Genomic DNA, 26,447 nt, shown 5'->3' on the forward strand with positions numbered 1-26,447 from the left:
CACGTCATGCGTGGCCTTCATCTACATGTCTTTCAGTAATTTGGGGTCGAATTTTGGCGACGACAAGGTTGAGTTTTGTGGAGAGGAATGAGACTCAGTTTCATATTGGATGGCAAGGCATTTTACATTAATGGTGGAATTTGTCAGGGAAGCCCTCAACCCAACCATTTTATCTACCCCACATCTTGAATCCTTGTAAATCTTGCTTTCATGAATGATAATGGTGGAAGTTAGACATTGGGAAGTTTATTAATTTGTATTTGAATTTTCTGCTGGTGGAAGACCATGGACAATTGGGGTCACTCAGAACTGAGCAACGTTCTTTAGTTTTTTTCAAGTTTTTTTTTTAATCTTATTTTTTATTTAAAAAAATAATTTTTTGAATGACAAGAAATCTTTGAAGATCCATTCAAATATTTAATCAAAGTCCATAAGAATCTTGCCATTTAGTACTACGGTTTAGTGGTATTTCTCTCTGCGTAGAAGTAAGAGGTTTTAGGTTTGAATTTCGTGGATGACGAATTCGATACCAAATTAGAGCTGCCCATTGTGTGACTTAACCAAACTCCCCATTCCCTAGTATAAAAAATATCGATATACTAAAAAAAAATGCTTAAGAATCCTTGAAAATCCATTTGAAAGTTGTAAGGATTCTACAATCCTTTGAATTCTATCACTTAAAAAAGTTTTTTAAAATCTTATCAAATCCAAATTGATTACTCTCCTAAAACTTTCTAAAATCGGATAGAATTGGTACACATTCCCATATATTTATTTTTAATTTTATTTTAATTATTGGAATAAAAAAATTGTAGTATACTTTAACATAAGGCCAAATTTTTTTCGTGATCCCTGTGATGACACGTTACTTTCAATGTGACCCTCGTGGTGAAAAAACTTTTAATTAAACTCTCATGATGGGCCTTGTTAGCAATTCAGGTCCAAATCCAAATTTTCGTTAGTCTTCTGTTAAATAAATTCACGTGACTATCACATGAAGGGTCAAATTCGTCATTTCAATCCAAATGACATCTTATTCAATGGACATCTAGTATAATTTAGCGTTTAAATGAAATTAGATTTTACAGAAAGAGAAAAAAAAAAAAAAAAGCTTGAACACGAAGACTGAAACTAACCCGTAAAACCACGTCAATGGCTAGGAGAAGAGGTGACAATGAAGTTGCATCTAATTTCTTAGGTATGATTTAATTTCGTTTGGAAATCCTAATACTTCTAATATTGTTTTTTATTTCAATGCCAACACGTCTTTGATCATGAGTTAGAGTCTTGGTCTTACTTGAATTTTCATTCTTGTATCAATTTGTACCAGTTTGAATGCATAAATGCCTTTCAATTTTGTCTTTAATTGGTAATGTGGTTTTATGCAGGCCCTAGTCAACCAGTACACAACCTTTCAATTTTTTTTCTTATTCTTCTTTGAATTTTAATTCTTTAACTTTCTTACGCTCTTAAAGTTCATTTGCGGAGGGCAGACCTGAAGAATGAATTTTCTGCAATGCCTTTCACCCATTGTCTTTAATTCTACAATGCCTTTCACCCGTCTGAATGCATAAATACTACATTATATAGGTTGAGATACATGTGCTATCAAATTGGGGTGATGGTTAGTGATGGTGGAGGAGGTCCACAAGTGGCTACGACGGTGGCTGGGAGCCTGAGATGAGATACGGGAACTGCTGGGTTTTTTATTATTTTTACGAGTTTCTTTTATTTGTAATTTTATTTTAATTCAATCATGCTTTTGTCTTTTTATTTTCCAAAATAAATAAACTTAATTTTGACAGATCCATATGTGATATTCACATGGTTTTATTTAACGGAAGACTAACGAAACTTTAGATTTGGACCTCAATTGCTAACAGGGCTCACCATGGTAGTTTAATTAATAGTTTTTTCATCACAAGGGTCACATTGAAAGTGGCATGTCACCACAGGGACCACAAGAAAATTTTGGCCTTAACATAAACGTGCCATAAAGTTCAATATTAGAAATCTATAAGCCACAAATTTAACAAACATTCAAACAAAGATTTTTCTGTTATATTCGGAACACCATCGCGTGATATTATTATCACATTTTTTTTATGCAAAGAAATTCATAAAAGCACGAAACCTCTAGTACAACCGTTTCCAATACAATCAAAATTAAAGGTAGGAAGAGCAACACTAGGTAAACATAAATCCAAAAAATGAGAATTTGAGAAGGAGAGACCAATGTGAGCTAAAGCATCCGCAACAATATTATTATCACTACTATTATAACTTATGAATTTGTTTTATTTTATTTTATTAATATACTCTAAAAATAATATATTAATTATATCGTCCACCCACATTAAGACATTTAAAGTGATAAACCAAGTACCAAGCATTCTGCATCTAGTCGGGCAACTGGCTGGGGCCTAGCGCCTAGGTGGCTAGGCAGGGTCTAGGTGGATTTAATTAAATCTATTATATTTCGTATAAATAAGTGTCTGTTTATACTTAAAATATATATGAATTTATCATAAACTACAAAATGGAATGACATATATATTATGAGCTATTGGAACATAATGAAAACATGAGGAACAAGTATATAATGTGTGTTCATTTAAGTATTCAACAAGTCCCTTACAATTTATTGAAAAAATAAAATGAAAATGAATGTTATTTATTTTCTGTCTAAGTGAGTCGCAGGTGGATGTCTAGGCGGTCTAGGCAAGCGCCTTTTCTTAATTTTCAAACTCCTAAACATTAATTAGGATGATGATCAACTGCCTGGCACCTAGACGGCGTTAGCAGGGATTTTTAGAACAATGTTCCGCATACATATATGTGTAGAGTATATAAATTTCTCTCCAATCATGCATGCACGTTTTTTAACTGCAACACTTAAAGTCTTGGTGCCATAAGGTCCAAAACTCTCTGCATTAATGTCGATCAATAATGATTTTGAACCATGCCTGCATCACTACGGTCGAATGAACATGTAGTTTCTAGTTCCCAAGTTATAGAAGGCCAACGGAAAAGAAACAAAAACACCACTTTAATTATTTCTTTGGCCAGGGATTGAAAATTGGGGACCTTTGGAGACATGTTTGTCTAGTCGGATTTGCATCCGATCTTCCCAGGGACACGTGACCAGTGTTTGAGGACACTTGGAAAATAGTATTTTTATAACAAATCTTGATTGGCATTCATGTCTAGCAATCTGGGGTTTCTTGTATTTTTGTGGGAGTGAGTCATTCATGTTGATCAACTATCAGTCTACTAATCATGTGATGAGAAAAATAGAGAGATAGACATTAATCGTGTTATGGGAAGAGAAAGAAAGATGGACATTGAAATGGCGCCCAGGGTAGGGAAGTTCCTCTTGTCGAGCTAGGGCACAGAATTTTGAAAGATACATTAATTTGTACAAACTAAATACAATCTCATCTCAGTCTTTCCTTAGTTCACTTCTATAGCACAAAACTATTATCAGACAAACTGTTATCGATTAGCTAAGAGTTCGTTTGAAGTCTAGGATTTGAATGAATTGTATATTAACTCCTAAAGTTCAAGATGTATTGAATGTGGAGGTGAATAGTAATGCTAAGTAGACTAAATTTTTTAAACTAAATGATGTGGTTGTAGATAATTTAATTATTAATTACATATCGATTAACGTGTTTATTTTTTATTTGTGACATCTCATTTGGTTTAAAAATTTTGGTTTCCATAGCATTACTCTTCATTTTAAGGGGATTAGAAGGAAATTTTATTTTAAGTTAAAATAGAAAATTAGGTGATATTAATTAGCTCCTCAAAGTGGTGTGTTAATGCTCAAAACTGGGAGGTCAACTCTTGATGAGTGTGGGCTAACGCTCATCATAGGAAGGTTAGGATTAACTTAAGAGAGAATTAATATTAAAATAAACACAAGAATATATAGTGGTTTGCCTATAAACGAAGCTACGTCCATTGTAATTTGTATATATTTTTTCAGGTGGTTACAAATGTTACATCAAATGGCTTAAAGCCTTCAGTTGGCATGGAGAAGCCAAACAACCGTAGGCTTCCTCCATCCAAATCTGCCATCCTCCTATCCTATGCTCTTACCCCCTTTATGTTGACAAACTCTCTTTCCTGAGGAAGGTTAAGTGTGTGGTCTAAAAGAAAAGGTGATGTGGCCTCTACCCATACCCAATAAATATTTAAAGCCTAACAAGTGTATAATCTTGGTCAAATACTCAAGGGGTCTTATTTAATGGTGGTTATTCGTAGAGAGCACCCGGGAAAGGTGGTTGTTCGTAGAGTACTCGGGAGAGGTGGTTGTTCGTAGAGTACTCGGGAGAGGTGGTTGTTCGTAAAGCACTCTGGAGAGGTAGTCTATGTAGAGCAGTTTGGAGAGGTAGTCTCTGTAGAGCACTCAGGAGAAGGTGGCCTTTGTAGAGCACCGACCACTAAATAGTAGGCCACTAGAGAGCTGATCATTTGGAAGATGTGATATTTCATGTGCCAAAGGGTCTCTTCCATCCAACGGTGATCTAGTCTCAGTCAAAGAGTCTTCCTTCACAATGGTGACATGGCAAGAGTGAGACCGGGTCATCCCGGAGACCCGCGTTAACAAACATGAAATAGAAACGTTCACCATCAAACCAAAAGGTAAAGGGTCTTACATGCTCAGAACATGAAATAAACTAATGCATTCCCACTCTTACTATTTTTGAGGAAATTGGAATAGATATTAAGTTTATTTAATGAGTGATCCACCTTTTACCTTCAAGTTGGACACAACTTTTACATTTCTTCCTTTAACGTTAAACCCTTGGATGCACGATCAGGTGGGAATTTGGATTACACTATTCTTATGAGTTTTATGACCAAGAACAAAGGGGACTTGTCGTACGGGAGATCGATTCGATTGGTTCATCTGAAGCTGATCGATGTCCATAATATAAAACATCCAATGGCAGGTTCCCGACCCTCTTGTATGGTAGCCGACTGTCCATCTAAGACAAGCAAGAGACCACCATTCTAGATTGGACTATATTTTACTTAATGCGATAAAAAGACTAGTCTAACTATACCCTCCTAGCTAGGGTTATCTCTCGAAGTGACATAATGGCACAGCATGTACCCACTCTACATGGGACATTTGCTTTTCGTTCCTTCTTCTACACTCTCCATGTAGTATCAAAGTATCAACAACCCCCAAAAAATTTCGACTTTTATTTACTTTCTAGGGATGTGACACTTTTTTCTAGTTGCTTCTGCATTTTTCTAGCTAAACTTACGTGTTTCGTATATAAGGTTTCATGATTTCTCGAGTGTGAGTTAATGATGATTTTTTTCCTACTATACAATACATTTCACATAGAGAATTGATTTCGTTACATTTTTTTTTCTCTTTTTTTTTTTGGTCCAATACATTTTTTTCTTCCCTCTATGTATACATCTTTGTTTATTTCTTACATTTAAATTGAATTTCAAGAAGAATTAAGAGACAAAAATAAATAATAATGTGCAAAAGGAAAGTAAAAGAGAAAAAAAGTATGTATACATTATTTCCCTATATATGTTAACTGTTGATTTTGATATATGAAATCAAGTTCTTGAAGAAGATTGGTTGCTTGTGCAATTGGGTCCCTTAGGTTGTTTCTGTTTATTGGATGCTAGGGCTACGGTGGTACATGATATATTTTCGGGATGTGATATCCACACATCATTTTTTACTTCTTACACATCCTTTTAATTTTCGGCCGTCAGATAGGATGAATTAAAAAATATCAACGGACAGAAATTAACAAAGGATGTGTAAAAAGTAAAATGAGATGTGTGGATAGCACACTCCTATATTTTCTGCTTTAGTTCAATCTTCGGAAAAGTTGGTTCCCCCATTTCTAAATTTTGAAGCCTACATCGAAAGCATTTCTCAAAGCAAGCCCGCTTTTCTGTCATTCAAAAGTCCAAAACCAAAATCAAGACCAGATTGTCCTTGCCCCCCATTTCCAATATGATCTAAATGTCCCAGCAGACCCACCAGCAAAATAATGGTACAGACAATGAGAAAAGTCAGCAACCTTTTAGTGGGATATAATAAGAGGATGGAACTATGTTTGTCCTAATTATGACACACTTAGAAGTATAGTTGTCAATTGATCCAACCTTGTTTGGTCTATCAGTTTCAACTTTCATGGCATTACTCTTGATTTAGAAAAGAAAACTCGTTTCCCCCACTTTATATCTGCATGACATTGTGACAACTCCACCATCACGTTAGTTGCCTCACTCATTGCCCTTCATGTCTCAACTCTCTCTACCTCTTTTTACCACCTACTGTCTTCTGTCCTCTAGCGAGGGATTTGGAATATTGTTTGAACCCTTCGAATTTAGGTAGTATTTGAAAGTGTTGGGATTCTTTATCATAATTAAAAATAAAGTTTGTTATGGGTCAATTAATTTTTATTCATACGAAGTTGCACGACTGTGACTCACCAACTTCTAGGTCCAATCTAGAATGAATCTTAGGGGTCAGATGACCACTCATATCACTCTAACTCGTTCGAAGGCTCAGACAAAGTTCTCCTCAAAGCGCGTTTGCCATGCAGGCAACCAGACCCGGAAATATTTTGCCTCCTTAAATGCATACGAGTGCATCATTCGACAAGCTAATACCACTGCAGTAATTGAGTGAAACCCCACATGACACAACTGAAGGCCATCAACCATAAATTACAGTCCCTACCATCACCAAATAGCCGATCTACCCCTACTCCAGCTTAGCAATAAGATCGAGGTTGTTCCTCCTCCACTACCTAGAGTTTATTGTTTTCTATACATTTCAATTCCATTTATTTTTTAAGTAATGTAGCTTAGCTTGTTGGCCTAGATTTTACTTTTGCAAACATTTGTTATTTGAACTTCCTCGTGAAATAATTACATTATATTTCTAGTTTTAATTTTTGTTTCTCTTTCATTTACTTTTTTGGCAAACCCATGCAAATTCACCCTAAATTCTAAGTCCTCGTTCACTTGAGGCACAAAAGAGAACTTAATCGAACCAGCTTTCTACTTGGTGCACAATCTTTTGGTTAAGAAGTCAGTTTTATGCGCAACTCCACATTCAAGCACAATCATTGTCTGTTGGCAACCTCCAACAGTGGCACGCATATTCTCTCTTTCTTTCGAGCCATGCCGTGATACTGAGATCGAAAACAACACTCAAAACAAATATGTATTGAATCTAGTTCAGGCTCTATTCGAGTTTTGACACCAACCGCGACAAATGTTAAAGTTGCGGTGCTTCCAATTATACTCATTTGATAATTTTAGAACCATTAATACATATATTGAAGCACTGTTGAGCCTCAACATGAAATTTTTTTTTTTAATAATAAAAAAAAAACGTTGCCTTTAATGTTATATCAAATACATTAACAGTAAAGTTAAACTCAAAAGGAAAAAAACTAATAAAGTAGAGAAAAGCTGGAAACTAAAGCGAATAATTCGCACTAATAACTTCGAAGTCCACGTCACAAAATTTAAGCGCAATCATTGGTTAAGCAAGCTCATACAACTCTAAATCACGAAAATCCTAAGTTAATCCATAATTCTAAACCTTGAAGGCCACTACAAACTGATACAACGCTGCCATAGAACTCACAACAACTAGTCATTAGGAACATGTGCAACTGACGGATCTGTGGACTCGAAATCAGTCTATATTGTTTTAAAATTGACCAAAAAAGTGAACAATAGTAATAATTTGAAAATAGCGGCAAGGTCAAGGTCAAGGTCAAGGTCATTCAAAACGAAGGTAGGACAATGTTTACTGAAAAAGGGAAATAATGTTAAAATGATTTCGAAAGTGAAATTAGCATGAACAGCGTTAGTGACAAAGTACTGGTTAAGATAAGTCAACACAAGAAATTAATTTCACCACGAACAGATAAAAAAATATATAGAGAAGAATGAGGGTAGGATAGGAAGCAAATGCTTTACGTTCTCCACTAGCGCCTAGTATTTTCTCTTTTTATTTCAAAAGAGGGATAATATCATCTTTGATCTCTGTCTTTAGAGTAGACGGATTTGAAAATCCGGACCATTGAATTTAAATTTTAAGCTCCATTAGCCTATTCCATTAGTTCACGTTACACACAATATGGATCCTGATGGGATCCAAATCCCTCTTTTTCCTTATTCTTTTATCTCTAACAATATTTTCAATTTAATAATGTTTGACGTGTGTCTTAATAAAAATTTCTTTAAAAAAAAAAAAAAAACACTGATGATTACCAACATAATTGCTGAATAATAAATACTACCGTTAAGCCCTTAAGCTTTGAAGACCACCCATCAAAGATATTTAAGGGCTAAAATAAAGTCAACATTTGATCCACTGTTCAGTTCATCCTCCGTTACGCAAACAATGAATTAAGGAACACACTAGGTGTTGTTAATATGTATAACGATAAAAAAAAAATAATAATAAATTACACCCTATTCATTCCATATTTTTTAATATTTTTCACTAATTATTTTTTGCGGCATTGGAGAACCAGTCGCAATCGGAGGAGCTCCGGGGATCAAGAGGATCGGCAGCAGCTGCGGAGGACTAGCGCGTGAGGGGATTGGCAGCAGTTGCAATCGGAGGAGCTTCGGGGATCAAGATGATAGGCAACATCCCCAATTGGAGTAGCTCCCGCCGTCGGAGAACCAGTGCACACTAGTGGGTGAGGGGATCGAGGAGGAGAGTTGGGTGGGTTTGTGGGTCATTGGGTTTGTTTGGTGGTTGTGGGCCACGGGGTAGGGGAGTGGTGGCAGAAAGCTTAGCTATTGTTTTTGAAGAGGAGAGTTTGGTGCGTCTGCTTAAACGGAAAGCTCAGACATTCACCACGATGGAAACTAGAGCTAGGGGGAAGGAGAAATGGAGAGTAAGACGGCCATTTTTGAAAAATTCATTTAATTGGCATTGTTCACCCGTGTTTTGGAAAGAAAAAAAAAAAAGAGTTTTCAAAGCTGCTATTTGTTGCTTCTACTTTTTGGCTTCAAATGACCCCCAATTTTCAAAGCTGCTATGTGTTTACCAAACACAGAAATACCCGAACTTTTTCTCACACCTACTTTAAAAAAAAAAAAATTTAAGCAGTACTAAATCAGTAATAAGAAATGTTTGTTTCTCGAATGATTTATGTGGAGCAAAAAATAATCAATAAAATTATGTAGGTGACATGTGGACTTTTAGGTTAAAATGACAAAATTATCCTCGAGCAACGGCGGAGCTAGTAACAGGGCTAGGGTGGGCTCTAGCATAGGGAGAGTTTTAGTTGTTTAAGGTTAGAAATACTGATAATTTAGATTTTTTTATTAATTTTAATTGGTATAGTCCACCTAATAAGTAAAAGTTCTGAACAATAGGACTACTTTTAGAAAAAGTAAGAGTTAATAAATATTAAATAAATTTTTTACTTTAATCAATATCAAAATTTATTATTATTATATTTCAAATCGTACATACACACTGGCAGTCACGTCCCATTAAATCTTTTTGTTTGATTAGTTTCTAGGGAGTATTATAGTGATTAGTTTAGGAGTAGAGTAGTCATCTCATCCGGTTTTAAAAATTAAATTTAATATTTTATTAATTTAGGTTTCCTAGGAGTGGACTTGTTTATTATTTTATTTCGACTTTTGGGTTACAACACAGTGACCCTCTTTCACTTTCTGACTTTCAGAAAAGCCTTTGTCCCGTCTCAACCTCTCGTCTCTGGACTGCAGTTCACAGAAACCAAGCATACAATAGAAGTGAGAAAACTTGTTTATTTTTCTTATCAATAGGTAAGTTTTTAACCGCTTTATTCTTATGTCTTGATGATTTTATTTGTTTATTGCTTTAATTTTAAGAATTCATAATTTAAAAATTCAATTTCAAGTTTAATATGTATTTTTTTATAGTCTGATAGATTTCTTAGAAATATAATTTATTATATAAACTTGCATTATTGTTGTTCAATTTGTTAGGTTAACGTTCAATGAAGTGGTTAAGAACTATTTATTCATTTTTGTCATTGTATAACTTTACGTAAGTAACAAAAAAATTTAACCATTTGATCTCCTAGTAATAATTTTAGTTTAGCCCACCCACCAAATAATTCCTGGTTTCGCTATTGCCCTCGAGGCACACCAGGATTCCCACGTGCATGCAACGGACAATAACAGCTTAATCAAGGAAGAGTCAAAGGTGATCAAAATGATATTTATTCAAATTCATCTCATCACTCCTCATCAAATCCTTATTTAAAAGGTAACTCCCAAAACTTCCTATTTAATTTGGGATTAATTACCATGTTAATTGCAAGATATTATTTCACATAATATCTTGCAATTATTCTCCAATTACACCATATATGGCCGGCCACTATTCTCCAAATAGGGCCGGACACTCCTCTATAAATAGCCCTATTATACAACTAAAAAGAAAGGCCATTGGCTACCCACAAACTCCTAAACACATTCTTTTTAGAATTCTAACTTTCATCGTGGGAGCGTGAGACTTTTGACCTTAATTTTAGGTGTTATTATTTTGCAGGTGCATTTTTGTCAAGGGAGAAAACGGTAGAAATTTGCATCCACAAATTGGTGCATTCATTGAGAGTTTGATTCACATGCTCGAAGAAGACTTTCGCATTCAAAATTTCTCATTTCTCGTTCGTTCGTAAATTTTTCATATGTTCATATTCCTAGAATTTTTTAATTCTTTGAATAGACGTAGGAGAAAAATACAATGGCGGGAAATTCAGAAGCCACAACGAATGAAACTTCCTATGTTCAAAGATTCAGATCAAATGATGGAGGACGTGATGTAGCCCTACCACGACGATCCACGAGACTCACCGCGATAAGAGAAGTAACCTTGCCACAACGGAGCACCACTATCATGGCAGCCATAACAATTGCCATGGCAGTGGAGAATGGGACAACTCTATGGTAGCTGGGCCACGAAACAATGACAGCTACAACCCACGGGGCAACCAGCCCAAGACCTGCAGGCCTATGATGCAACGCGAGCCCAAACCGCGCCAAGAAGAAGAAATGCCCAGCATCTTTCGGCCCTGGCGGCCCAGCCCACGCTCGCGATCCAGCCCATGCCCGTATTCCCACCCCCACTCGCGGTCTAGCCCATTCCCGTTGTTCACCTAACTGGTCATACCCGTTCAGCTGTCTCAACTTCAGATTTCTAAACTGACGATTAAACTAGGGGTATTCTCACCTCAATTTTCTACATATTTGACATATCTCAACTCAAATCTTGCACCTGGAATCCATTGCACTTTCACTATTTAAGGAGACGCATATCGTATAAACTCTTTCATCCCAAATGGCGAACAACATTTGTCTTGACAAGTCATAGAGTTAACAAGTGTCTTCGCGCATCAGACAACCTTGGTGAATCAGCTTTTGCACCGTGCTGAGACGCAGCATGCCCTAGGTGAGGTGTCCCGAAGTAGGACAAAGGCAAACAACGAACCTTTCCAGAAGCATCCTCGGCAAACAGCTCTTCGACCAACCACAAACTAAGCGTTCTGGCAATGTACACTTTCGTCTGGGCACCCGAGATAGTGTATACTCTCATCTTAATGCATGAAGGAGCATGCACTCCCGATTAGGCCTATGGAAGGGCATACATTCACAGTTGAAGCTACACTCCGATAATCAACATGGACAACCTTCCAGACGAAGTGTTCATTTGTGGCTAGGCCCGCAATGAGCAACCTCCACCTTACATCGCAGTAGACAGCACAGCGAACAGAGAGAAACAATCACTCAATCCGGCTCAAGTCCAACTGGCAACCTGTGAGTGACCAATTTGTTTGCCAGAAATGTACCACATGCACCGTATCCGCGACATAGACAAGCTAAACATAGGGAAGATCTGCCTAGACCAACATGTCACGACCGAGGGCAACCAGAATCTCTGCTGCTCTAAAGAGGAAAATTCAGGAAGAAGTTAAGAGGCTTATGACAACACGATTGCATGGTTTCCAACACAACAAAGCTACTGACAAAGCGCTCTGAAGAGACATGACCAACATAAACATGTCACATTTCATTAGCAAGATCAAACAAACAGAACCATCCCACATACACTGGAAGAGACAATGATTACTTATATTCCGACAAACATAGTGACTCAGCTTAATCGCATGTCGGGGGCAAACAGGTACTAGAAGGACACATTGGCCCAACCACCAAGAACTAGGGGCATGTCTTGTTTTCATCACAACTATGTGCTTAAAGTTGTGCTTACAGGTTCCATTGTCCCCGGCCGCCCTTAATCTGTCACTATGGCTCCTAGCCATGCTGATCTTGCACCATGGCTCCCAGTCATGCCACCCTGCTGCTCCTATCTGCGCCGACCAAGCCCATGACACTTCAAACTTCAAAGCATCCAACGACGAAGCTGAATATGAGGCCTTACTAACAACATTTGCTAGCGAAATACTTAGTAGTGAAGAAGCTTACAATCCATTCAGATTCTCAGCTGACCACCAACCAAGCCTTAAAAGAACACAAGATGAAACATCTAAGGATAACGCAATACTTTGAGAAGGTCCAGGAACAGCTTACTGTGTTTCCACTTACACCCTTACGCGGATTCCACAAGCAGTTCGAAGTCTCAAGCAAATCGCTGAACAAGACCTCATAGGCTGAGGATTATTTTAGTTGTCTAGCAGTCCAGTTTTCCTCAGTTGCGCTCACAACAACGACTTTCATGCTCTCCAATAAGAGATGGTAAACCAATTCCCCGACACCCATCTAGGTAAGCTCTCCAGTGCGAGAAGGTAAACCAATTTTTCGACACCCATATGGGTCCGCTATCCAGTACGAGAGGATAAACTAATTGCTCTTCGGTGCGATAGGGTAAATTAATTTCCTAACACCTATCTAGGTTTACTCTTCAATGCGAGAAGATAAACTAATTGCTCTCCAGTGCGAGAGGGTAAACTAATTCCCTGACACCTATCTAGGTCTGCTCTCCAGTGCGAAAGGATAAACTAATTGCTCTCCAGTGCGAGAGGGTAAACTAATTTCCCGACACCCATCTGGGTCTGTTATCCAGTGCGAGAGGGTAAACTAATTTTCCGACACCCATCTGGGTCTGCTCTCCAGTGCGAGAGGATAAACTAATTGCTCTCTAGTGCGAGAAGGTAAACTAATTCCTCAACACTTATTTGGGTTTGCTCTCCAGTGCAAGAAGATAAACTAATTGCTTTCTAATGCGAGAGGAAAAACTAATTACTCTCTAGTGTGAGAGGGTAAACTAATTCTCCGACATCCATCTGGGTCTACTTTTCAACGGAAGGGAGCAAACTGCCAATGAATTTCCACACAAATACTCATTTTGATTTGATTAGTTAACGATTTTTCATATTCAATAGATCTTTATCATGTTGTGATGCAGGCCACATAACTCAAAAGATCGAATACTCGAAGACCAACTAAGCAGCAAATGGTTAGGGGCAGCAGCCACTTCGCACTCAACAGTTTACTCATCTAACATTTCATCTTCAGCAGCTCCGGTTTTGGCAACTCCATCCTCAATTGCTCTATCTACGACAGCTGAGAAATCAAACTCAAGCAGTTTCCTCATTCTTTGCAAGCAGCATATACAAGGCAACACAAACCATGGCAACACCACCTCATCGGCCCATGCTGAGCTACCCCTAGCCCCTGCCAACCGACGCGCCGTACCACCCCGGCAGTTGCCCCGCGACAACACCACCCAAGAAGAAGACAAAGAAAATTAAGTTTTTCTTACATTGGTGCGGCGTAGAGAAGACAAAGAAATCAACGAAAGACAGTTCTTTGGACGGGCAAGCGAAGAAGAATGCTAGGGGAGGGGGAACAAATATCCTCTACCTTTCTCTCTTTCTTGTAGGGATAAATAGTTTCCTTCCGAAATTGATTTAATCCCCTACTTAAGGTAGGCTTAATTAGGTTTTGGAGGTGATTTATTTCCCTTTTTTAGAAGAATCTAATTCCAAGTCCAAGCGGGAATCTGCATCAAAGTTGGAGATCTCTACACTTGATGCCCTTTCTTGCGAGCAGCCTAGCAGGTGTGGGGGCATTTGTGGAGCAAAAAATAATCAAGAAAATTATGGAGGTGACACGTGGACTTTTGGGTTAAAATGACAAAATTACCCTCGACGCACACTGGGATTCCCGCGTGCATGCAACAGACAATAACGGCTCAATCAAGGACGAGTCAAAGGTGCTCAAAATGGTATTTATTCAAATCACTCTCATCACTCCTCATCAAATCCTTATTCAAAAGGTAACTCCCAAAACTTCCTATTTAATTTGGGATTAATTACCATGTTAATTGCAAGATATTATTTCACATAATATCTTGCAATTATTCTCCAATTACACCAAATATGGCCGGCCACTCCCCTATAAATAGCCCTATTATCCCACTAAAAAGAAAGGTCATTGGTTACCCACAAACTCCTAAACACATTCTTTTTCAGAATTCTAACTTTGGCATCAGAGATTCTTCGGTCAAAGCCCCCCATTCATTGTGGGCGCGTGAGGCTTTTGGCCTTAATATTAGGTTTTATTATTTTGCAGATGCATTTTCGTCAAATGATAAGATAGCGGAAATTTGCATCTATAATGAATTTTTCAGTACCTATAATAAGTAATCAATTGATTAGACTATTGGATTTGAAAACAATTTGAGTGAGCAAGTTTTATTTTTCTCGCACGCGTGAAATTAATGGTCATATACTATTTCTTAAATTTGGTTTTGTAAAACGCTTAAATATTAAATTGTTTGAAAATGCCTTACAGTCGTTGACTTACTGATTCGAACATCATATCAAAACTGGATTCTGTTTTTAAAGCTGATCTTTATATATCTGATCAAAAAGTCCTGGCTTCCACGTATCAAATAATCCATGAAACAATGGCGGAAGTCATAGGGAGACGACATGAGAGTGAATTACACAAACAAGTCAAACAATACTATTTCTTTTACTGGAGGATGTGATTAGGTCTCAGTGCTCCAACAAACACTCCATTCACTTTGCAGAAGAAAAAAAGGAGGACTAAGAAGGCTGCATGTTTCACGCCAAATTGGAGATATGAAGGAACTGCACAAAGTCAACAAAATAAATGATTTATGATATTTTAGGAGCATTATACTCAAAAAAGTAAACGTGATAGTAAACATGATGTAATATATGCTCTAATATGAAGATGTAACTCATAATTAGGCTTAACAATATGTTTTTAATCAAACAAACATTAATTAGGATTTGATCACTACTGTTAAGAAAAGTTACTACACATGTGTAATTCCACATTAGCTTTTTGAGGAGCAATATCTCTATTAGACCATGTTCACAAACACGAATGTCATGACAATTCAATAAGAAAGTTATTTCCGCACACTTCTTTTCTTTCCTTGCACATAATGTTTAGTAAATTTCGTGCTCATTTGATGTCGTGGATTTGCTGAATTCGGCCAAATACCAGCATGTGTGGTGTGTGTAGACCTATGAAGGTGCGTTGTGGACTAATCCCACCAGCTTCGTGTATGTAAAGAATACCTACAGGCTATAGCCGGCACACATGGACCGAGTACATGCATGCATGTTGTTTTGTCTATATATGGTGTACCCATATAAATAGCTAGATAGATTCACAACTGGATTTATGTTCCTGATGAAATGGAAATTGTTACTTACGGGGAAGAATAGCAGGGCGAGATCTTAATCTGTAGTGTCCTGTTTAGGCAGTGTTCGTACATGTGATTACGTGTGTTTGTGTAGCTATCTACTCTACGTACGTACCCAAATTTACATGTTGCATGAAGGAAAAATCTAAAGGAGAAGGTGTTTGTGCTTTGATCTCGTCGATTATTGGTGACAGATCGATATAGGTATGCGTTTAACACTTAAATTGATACACAATAAAATATGATCTTATTTGGCCACTTAGTAATACTATCTAGTGGTATTCCTTTTTATTTGCAAGTTAGCCTATTGTGAGGGTTAGACCACTCCCCCACCCCCTAATGTAGATAATATCGTTTGTTAAAAAAATGATCCTATTCAGAGTAGTTTGCTTCACGGTAGGGATTTGCTTGTTCAAGGAGCTCGTTGGCAAATTGGTGACGGGAAGTTGGTTAATATTTGGAATGATAAGCGGCTGACGGAAAATGATCCTCGTCGGATCCTTTTCCTAAGGATTTTACCCGTGATCTCACCTGTTCATCATATATTGTGCGGTTAGTTTTCATTAGGTACTATTCATATTTAATTTTAAATTTTAAATTTTGAAATGATTTCTGACCGCATAATGTACGATGAACGGGTGAGATCATGGGATCCTTAGGAAAAGGATCTGGCAAAGATCCTTTTCCGCGGCTAACAACATTAATATAATAAATATATAATATTAATGCACATATGAATTATTGTTTTAATGTAACCATTTTAAATTTTTAATATTGAAATTAGTGGGCAGCACATCGTACGAACTTGAGAAAACCTCACTTATTCTCAGTCTTTAATTGTATAAGCTTTTAAGCTTGATTTTAGAGTTTTAGTCTCAGATTTTTAACAGGCTTAAAATTAAAATTCAAACGATTAATCATATAACGTTAAAGACCTAAAATCTAATCTTTAAATGATGATTCTATTAATAATGTCAATATCAAAGCTCAAGCAAATTGGGTAGACACTGAATTCTTTGAATTCTTTGACGTGTCGGTTCTTTCAATGAAATTCGCGTAGTACATATATGCATATAAATGGATAAAAGTTACATGAATAGACAAAAATTGCTTAACGTTGCTTTAAGTATTATTTTGGGACAAAAATAGTTATGCGTCAAGCTTTACTTGTTGTCCAACCATTTTTGTCCCGTTGAATTAGTGGTTGTACATCAAATGAATAATGAGGTCAAAAGTAAAGCCACCCGTAGAGTCCTGTGGGCATACGTTACGTGCTTCTTGTTTCAAAGTGAAAAGCACAATTTCAGTATCAAAGAAAGAAAAAAAAGAAGAAAAAAAAAAAGTGAAAAGCACAATTTTTATATTAAATTCCCATAACATCGGTCAATTACTGGCTCATTCTTTCTTGGAGTATCCATTTGCTTATATTAAATTATGCAGATTACAATCTGATCACACTGGATTTGCTTATATGTATATGAGTAATCTTAGGGAGACTACATGTGTAGGCTAAATTTTATAAATTAAATGATATAGAAGTTGATGATTAAAGTATTACTCAAGCATTGATTACGTGTACGTTTTTTATTGATGACTCATCATTTAGTTTACAAATTTAGTCTACCTAGCATTACCTATATATATATAGGGAATTGTTAATAGCACTCCAAAAATCTCATTTTACATTCTTCACAAGTGTAATTTTCTTTCTAATTATAGAAAGTTTGGAGTGCCAAATGAGATTTTGGAGTGCTAATAACAATTCCCTATGTGTGTGTGTGTGAGAGAAGAGTATCAATTAGACAACACCTACATGTAAAGAAAGTTGAGGTTCTACCATAAAATCAGTAAGCAATATTGGAATAACCCAACTTACTTATAAGTTCATGCAACATTCCACCTCCATTAATGTGAGACATTCTCAACAAGTCTCCTCATGTTGTAGCGGATTTTCAAGTCAAACATGTAAACAACACAAAGAGATGATGTTAAGTACATGTGGTCATTAGGCTTCACACATGGGACAACATGCTCTGATACCATAAAGAAAGTTGAGATTTCACTATAAAATCAATTGGTAGCGTGAGAAGTAATCCAACTTACTTATAAATCTATGCAAGATCTCTTTTTCATCAATATGAGGCATTCTCAACAACATGTTTATGGTTATACTTTCTTTTGTCACATTTTACAAAGGTGAAAAAAAAGAAAGAAAAGGAGAATAAAGATGAATAGAAACTAAAAGCGATAGATTTCTATTGCCACACAACCTTTTTGTCCCTTCTTTTGTATGATACGTTGGAGCGTCTCCTTCTTGTTGCAAGTATGACAAATGCAGTTCAATTCACCATTTTCTTTTTCCTTATTTCAAGAAAATACGAATATACACACATTTATGCCCAACTTTAAATTTTGGTGTTTTTCTATGATGAACCATGACAAAAATCACGATGCATACTTGTGACGGAGACCTCAGACCATTTCAAGTTTGACATTTTTTTTCTGCAAATGATGTCTTTTCGCCTGTGAAGGCCATTTCTATTAAACCCAACTTCTCCACTACTATGAAATGAAATCTTCGTTATAATCAATTGGGATTTGTGAAAACTGTATCAATTATTTTCTTAAACCTCGAATCCTAAAAGGTCCCACCAGGAGATGTTTGATGTCTATATGGGGCAAAAAGAAACCAATTCTTTTAGTGGATAATGAAAGGAACTGAAGCATGTTGCCGACGAAATATATGGCACTCACTTTCTACTTGTAGTTGAACCCAATCAAGTTTTCCATGGACTTGTGTTTTTGCTTCAAACTATTAAACTAGTTGGCTGCTGCTTATATATGCATGCACAGTGTTATCAAATTACCCACCACCGATGCTAGTTGCCTTTAATCACTTGACCTTTATTGCCAACTCCTTTACAGACCTAATGGGATTTTATTTCTTTTGGTGGTGCTTTAAAATGTGTAAACCACATATTAGAATCGTGACACGCTTCTAATGTGTTAACCCCTTTGAAAATTTTAATTAATTTCAACCTTTTATTAAATTATTGACAATAGTCTGCCCCACATCTACTCAATGATCACTAAAGTGTCAAATTATAATGCTTCATCGTTTTTAAATTTCATTGAATCAAAGACCTTTTTATAACCATTTCGTTTTTAATTAATAATTTTTAGTACCTTGCCAAAGATAGAGAAAATAGGTGATGAATAATGCTGAAGGTGATGGTGGTACTGGGAGAAGGAGAGGAATGAATTTGAAGAATTCAAAAACTTAAAAAGTAAAATGGTTATAAATTCTCACCCGGGTTTGAGGCTCCCCACCTATCCCCCTCCCCCTCTCACTCCCACCCCCACTAATATACATTATGCATCCCTCTCCCCCAATATAAATTAATTATGCATCCTTTCTATCGTCTTTCTTCCAACTTACACACACACAGACACACACACGGCATACATAGCTTTAAGATGCTATAAACACAAAAATTAAAAACAGAAGGGAAAATAAAAGGGAAGTTAAAAACAGAACCAGGCTCTTGCTCTAGGATATTAAATTTGCATGGTGTAGATAGTTACAAAGATAAATTATAGAGCTTATTATTTAGATACTACATAGTCGTTTGATTGCTAAATGATACGCCACAGCATATTATTTGGGTACAACGAGCAAGCATTGGCCTGTTGTAGCTATTGCTATGTAATTATTCTCGATCATGGTGCACATCTCATTTTGTAAAGAAAATGCTCATGAATCAATAGAATATGTCTCTTCTCTTGTGATGCTTGGCTTATTCATCAGTCATTTTGTAAAGTGGAAGGCATTGTTCAATTTATTGTTGTCCATTAAAAATCTATCCCAAGTACGTAATTAAGTACACCAAATATATATTCTACAGTACTAATGATGAACTGTTAAAATCTTGGTCCACCTTCTCCCTATCTCTCTATCAAGAAAACAAACACACGATGTTCTACACGTTCGTTATCAAATATTCGTTGCATATCATTCAATATCATCATCTTAGTGAGCTGACAGCAATGGTGATATCAGTCAGCAATTAATTAGACCCTACATAGTACAGATGGTGACTGTTAGGGCAACCCTTTGGTCATTCTACCCGGCTATTCCCATGACATGCAAAACCCTAGCACCTGAAGGTTTTTTATTTTTTTATTTTTTTTTGGGGGGGTGAGATTTGAGTGTCATTCTGCACTAGTACCTGAGTTATAGTCCCTGTCAAGTCTTTCATCTGGAAAATCCTAATGACATCTAAATCCCCTAGCTATGAGGAAAAACTTTCATGTAACGAAAATGTTAATGTGACGATATTTCAATTCAATTACATATTATATATGAAAAAGTTAAAACATATGTGAAATGTAATTCAATCACATATTATTTCATGTAACGAAAATGGTTGTTCTGACGATAATTTAATTCGATTCGGTGATCCCCAAATACCACTAGTAAAAAAAAAACTCTTGCGCAACGAAACACACATCGTCGCCCAAAGTCACTTGGCACAAAAAAACTCTAAACTTCGTCGTGCAATGTCTTGCGCGACGAAAAACATATTGTGGCGCAAAGTCACTTTGTGCTACAAAATTTTGCATGACGAAACAACATCACACATCGTTGCACAAAGTACGAAACTTTAAACTTCGTCGTGCAAAGTCTTTACAAAAATAAAAAAAATATGATTTTTTTTAAATCTTTGCGCGACGTAATTCAAATATTTCGTCGCCTAAACAAATTTATTTTCGTTTTTTATTTTGTATGTATAACACTTAAGAAATTGAACGGTATATATATATTTATTTAGTAGCTTTAAAGTTATTATTGTAGTTCGAATCGGGTGTTTGTTAGAAAAATATATTATTGTAGTTTGGATCGGATTTTTGTTAGAAAAATATATTTTATATTGACGATCGAATTAGTTCATTATATTCATATAAGGTCAAGGAGTGTAGCTGTAAAAAATCATCAAAATTGGAGTTGAAATAACCGTTAAATCATGAATTTTCGTTTATATCCGTCGAAAAGTCTTGTCCCATTCCTTGATCTCTGAATGTTTATTTTTTGCGATTTTTGGCATATATGATCTCGAAGTATATACAAACAAGTTTGACAATTGGATCTTTGAAACTAGTTTTGTAGAATGCGTATCCCATCAAAACAATAGATTCACTAACACTTATGAGTTTATTTATACTTTCATTAAGTATAACATAAGATTTTGTGGTATTCACTAATGTAAATATTTTAAATTGAAGATTGAATTCAGTCATTGTATTCATTAGGGTCAAGGAGTGTAGCTGTAAAAAATCATCAAAATCAGAGTTAAAATAACCGTTAAATCGTGATTTTTCGTTTATAACCGTCTAAAACTTTTGTCTCGTTACTTGATCTCTGAATGTTTGTTTTTTTAGATTTTTGGCGTTTGCGATCTCGAAGTATATACAAACAAGTTGGACGGTTGAATCATTGAAACTAGTTTCGTAGAATGCGTATCCCATCAAAACAATAGATTCACTAACACTTAAAGTTTATTTATACTTTCATTAAGTACAACATAAGATTTTGTGGTATCCATTAGTGTAAATATTTTAAATTGAAGATCGAATTCATTCATTCATTGTATTCATATAGGGTTAAGGAGTGTAGTTGTAAAAAAATCATCAAAATCGGAGTTAAAATAACCGTTAAAGCGTGATATTTCGTTTATTCATATAAGTGTAGTTGTATACATGCGTCGTACAAACCAATTTTTATTATATATTATAAATTTTAAAATATAGTTGTTTTCATAAGTTTTTATTATTTTTAAAAAAATTTGCTCAACGAATATCAATATTTCGTCACCTAACCATTATTTACTTATTTTTTTATTTATTTTTATATTTGATATTGTTAAACTAATTATTTTTAATTATTTTCTTTGCGCGACGAATATACATTCGGTCGTGTAAACCTTATTTATTTTAATTTATTTATATTTTAAATTGTAAAATAAATTTTTTTTTATTATTTATAAAAATTATTTTTATAAATTTTGCCCGACGAACTAATATTTCATCGCACATAATCCTTAAATTTGGACGGGAGCCAAAAATGGGCGCGGGAATTTTTTTTAAAACATTTTTTTAAGACTTTGTGCGACCAATTTTTCGTCACTCAAAACTTTGTGCGACCAACACTTCGTCGCGCAAAACTCTAAAAATTTGGGCGGGCACCAAAAATAGGACATGGGAAATTTTTTTTAAGACTTTGCATGACCAATTTTTCGTCGAGCAAAACTCTAAAAATTTGGGCGGGTACAAAAAATGGGTTGCGGGAATTTTTTTTTAAAATTTTTTTTAAGACTTTGCGCGAACAATTTTTGTCACGCAAAACTTTGAGCGACCAACACTTTGTTGTGCAAAACTTTGCACGACCAACACTTCGTCGCACAAAACTCTAAAAATTTGGGCGGGCACCAAAAATGGGACGCGGGAAATTTTTTTTAAGACTTTGCGCAACCAATATTTCATTACACATACTTGTATCATTTGTCGCGCAAAGTGATACGGCTTTTAAAACCAAAATAACTCATCCACCATTTTCTCAATGTCTTTCTCTACTCTTACCTCTCCTCTCTCTTTCCCTCTCCCCAAATCCAACCCTCTCTCTCACACTCACTTCTTTCACTTAATCTCTCTTCTCTCTCTTCACTATCTCTCACTTTCTCACTATCTCCTCTAATTCTCTCACTACCTATCCTCTATCTTGCATGTAGTTTATCTGGAAATTAATCCTGATGTCAAGCAACCCCCTGGCCGTTTCCATTGCTTGCCAAATCACAGTTACATTGTAACATCCCACATCGCCCAGGGGAGTGATCCTTAAATGTATATTCCCATCCCTACCTAACACGAGGCCTTTTGGGAGCTCACTGGCTTCGGGTTCCGTAGGAACTCCGAAGTTAAGCGAGAAGGGGGCTAGAGCAATCCCATGATGGGTGACCCACTGGGAAGTTGCTCGTGAGTTCCCAAAAACAAAACCGTGAGGGAATGGTAAGCCCAAAGCGGACAATATCGTGTTACGGTGGTGGAGCGGGCCAGGGAAGTGATCCGCCCTGGGTCGGGATGTGACAATTTGGTATCAGAGCCTAACCTTGGCCGCGTGTGTGCCGACGAGGACGTCGGGCCCCTAAGGGGGGGTGGATTGTAACATCCCACTTCGTCCAAGGGAATGATCCTTAAATGTATATTCCCATCCCTACCTAACACGAGGCCTTTTGGGAGCTCACTGGCTTCGGGTTCCGTAGGAACTCCGAAGTTAAGCGAGAAGGGGGCTAGAGCAATCCCATGATGGGTGACCCACTGGGAAGTTGCTCGTGAGTTCCCAAAAACAAAACCGTGAGGGAATGGTAAGCCCAAAGCGGACAATATCGTGTTACGGTGGTGGAGCGGGCCAGGGAAGTGATCTGCCCCGGGCCGCGATGTGACAATTTGGTATCAGAGCCTAACCTTGGCCGCGTGTGTGCCGACGAGGACGTCGAGCCCTTAAGGGGGGTGGATTGTAACATCCCACATCGCCCATGGGAGTGATCCTTAAATGTATATTCCCATCCCTACCTAACACGAGGCCTTTTGGGAGCTCACTAGCTTCGGGTTCCGTAGGAACTCCAAAGTTAAGCGAGAAGGGGGCTAGAGCAATCCCATGATGGGTGACCCACTGGGAAGTTGCTCGTGAGTTCACAAAAACAAAACCGTGAGGGAATGGTAAGCCCAAAGCGGACAATATCGTGTTACGGTGGTGGAGCGGGCTCGGGAAGTGATCTGCCCCGGGCCGGGATGTGATATACATGCAAGCACCTAGCTAGCAATTTTCATATTTTGTTTTCTCTTCAACACAACCTCTTGCAATCCCCACTGAAAACTGCATAAATTCCTCGTGATCTTAAGCTTTTGTGTCAAAAGAACTCTACCTTCAACTACTTCGTATTGCTCTCTTTATGTGATATGTTTCAATTATTTAAGTAAATGAACGTAAAATTTATATATTTTCATCTAGAGAAAATTAAATGACTGAGGAAATGTGGGGAAATTAATTAAATATATGTTTTAGATGAAAGGCTTTCCCTAATTTAATTCTTTTTAACCCTCTTTTTCTGCTTTGTTATATTAGAAGGTTTCGAAGCCTCATCTAGCCTACTTGTACCTACACATCAGCCCACGCTCTCTAATCACTAGCTTAAACAAATTTTCACAAAGTCATTAATCGCTAATTCAAGCATTTCGTAGAGAGAGAATGGTGGCTCTCTTATCTCTCAAGGCACTGAAAATGGTTGGTCCAATTATATAATTTATACAACATTGGTAACGTAATATACTATATATACACACACAGAAATCATTTCCAAAATTATTATTTCCCATAGAAAATAGTACAGGAGTACCATTATTTGCTGGTCTAGTAGTGGCACTTGAACCCTTTCGACGATTTTAGTGGGTGACATTAGCATTTTCCTCCACAGAAGGAAGTGCCAAAATGCCATTGGGAAACGCTTTTTGGCAACAACCATACAGACAATTACTCTCCCAATTTTGCCCATCTACAGGCCCCGCCCATTGCAATTTCCCTATATAAAAGCCCTTTTCTGCAAACAAATATAATGTGAAGGAGGAGGGAGAGCTAGCTATAAGATTCCAATTTTTGTTCACTCGTTCACCCAATAAGAACGGCCTTGGCATTTCTCTCATCACACCTCTCAAACTTTATTATTTCACTCCCTTCCTCTCCTCTGTATTTCAATCAGATTCCCAAACCCTCCTCCCCCAACTCACATACATTTTCTGTTCATGCAAAAACGGCTGTTGAGTGCATGATCAAACCCAGCAGCATGCAAACCATGGCACAACCTCCCTCCCCACAAACGCAGAAAACCCAGCAGCACAAAGAGGATGACCAGAAACCATTGGTTTTTGATGCCTCAGTTTTAAGGTACCAAACTGAAATTCCGAGTCAGTTCATATGGCCCGATGACGAAAAGCCTTGCAAAAATACTCCCGAGCTCCGAGTCCCACTCATAGACTTGGGAGGCTTTCTCTCGGGCGACAAAGAAGCTGCTGCGAAAGCATCGCAACTTGTAGGAGAGGCATGCCAGAAGCATGGATTTTTCCTCATCGTGAACCATGGCGTCAACGACAAGCTCATCGCGGACGCTCACCGCTGCATGGATGACTTTTTTGGAATGCCACTCTCCGAAAAACAGAGAGCTCAAAGGAAAGCAGGGGAGAGCTGTGGCTATGCCAGCAGCTTCACTGGCAGATTCTCCTCAAAACTCCCGTGGAAAGAGACTCTCTCGTTCAGCTACTCCGCCAAAAAAGGCTCAACCAATATTATCCAAGATTATTTTTGCAACAAAATGGGAGAAGAATTCAAGGAATTCGGGTATGCGCAATGTTACTCAAACTTTGCCGTAATTGAATCGTTTCCTTAATTAATTCTTACCATTTGTGTTATTTTTCTTGTGTTTAGGAGGGTTTACCAAGATTATAGTGAGGCGATGAGCACACTTTCTATTGGGATCATGGAACTTCTGGGACTGAGCCTTGGAGTCGACAGAGCTTACTTCAAGGAGTTTTTCGATGACAATGATTCGATAATGAGGCTTAATTACTACCCACCGTGTCAGAAACCTGAGCAGACTTTAGGCACTGGCCCTCATTGTGACCCAACTTCTTTGACCATTCTTCACCAAGACCAAGTTGGAGGCCTTGAAGTCTTTGTTGATGATCAATGGCACTCCATTAGCCCTAATTTAAATGCCTTTGTAGTCAACATTGGTGACACCTTCATGGTAAGCAAAACATTCGAATTAGTTTGTCTTAGGGAACTAATTTCCGCACATGCACACAACTGTTTATTTATGGCTCTTTGTTCTTTTTTAATTTATTCATTTCAAACGTCAAAAGTAAACAGGACTTCGTATGAGAAAATAAGAGTGCAAAAATCTTTTTTTTTTTTAATTGTATTTGTTATGGGATTAATTTGTTGTTTATTTGCTTAATTTATAGGCTCTTTCAAACGGGAATTACAAGAGCGGGCTGCACAGGGCAGTGGTGAACAGTGAAACACCAAGGAAGTCTCTTGCATTCTTCTTGTGTCCGAGAGACGATAAAGTCGTGAAGCCGCCGAGCGGGTTGGTAGATACTTTGAGTCCGAGAAAATACCCGGATTTCACATGGTCGATGCTGCTGGAGTTCACAATGAAGCATTACAGAGCCGACGTGAAAACCCTGCAAGCCTTCTCAAACTGGGTTCAACAGAAAACCAACCAAAAACTGTGAGGAGAGAAAATGACATCATTGAAGGAGATGAGCAGAGGTGGTAGGCCTGAGAGTTTTGCTGAGAGTTGAAACACTTTGGAAAATTAAGAACTAGGACAAAGGCAAAGTTAGAGGAAAAGCCAGTTTTTTTTTTCTACCGTTTCCGGGGGAAGTCTTGTAATTAGCTAGCTAGTTTTCTTAGTGAAGAACAAAAAGCAAGACAAAAAAAGTGACACAAGGGAACCAATAAACTACGAGCTGCTAGTTTTTTTTGTACTTTTTATTTTTATATTTTTAATGTAGAAAGGTTTATATGTACCTTTACCTTTCCTTTTTCTCTCGAGAACTGCATGTATATTTAGTAATTACCAACTTAGTTTAATCATAATCGGTT

General features: G+C 37.1%; 1 protein-coding gene across 1 annotated transcript; it reads left to right on the forward strand.

The window, feature by feature from the left end:
• Positions 1-24,468: 24,468 nt before the first annotated feature.
• Positions 24,469-26,447, forward strand: LOC137721421 (gibberellin 20 oxidase 2-like). Its single transcript, XM_068460513.1, has 3 exons — positions 24,469-25,175; positions 25,263-25,584; positions 25,802-26,447. The coding sequence occupies exons 1-3, from the start codon at positions 24,607-24,609 to the stop codon at positions 26,072-26,074; spliced, it is 1,164 nt and encodes a 387-aa protein (XP_068316614.1). The 5' UTR covers positions 24,469-24,606; the 3' UTR covers positions 26,075-26,447.

The sequence above is a fragment of the Pyrus communis genome, chromosome 16 (genome assembly GCF_963583255.1).
Source record: "Pyrus communis chromosome 16, drPyrComm1.1, whole genome shotgun sequence".
Taxonomy (NCBI): Eukaryota; Viridiplantae; Streptophyta; class Magnoliopsida; order Rosales; family Rosaceae; genus Pyrus; species Pyrus communis.

Bases quoted from the DNA above. Each gene is read 5' to 3' on its own strand.
- LOC137721421 (XM_068460513.1), top strand. From the start codon at position 24,607: ATGATCAAACCCAGCAGCATGCAAACCATGGCACAACCTCCCTCCCCA. The intron at 25,176-25,262 runs GTATGCGCAATG...TCTTGTGTTTAG, and splicing joins GAAGAATTCAAGGAATTCGG to GAGGGTTTACCAAGATTATA. The intron at 25,585-25,801 runs GTAAGCAAAACA...CTTAATTTATAG, and splicing joins ACATTGGTGACACCTTCATG to GCTCTTTCAAACGGGAATTA.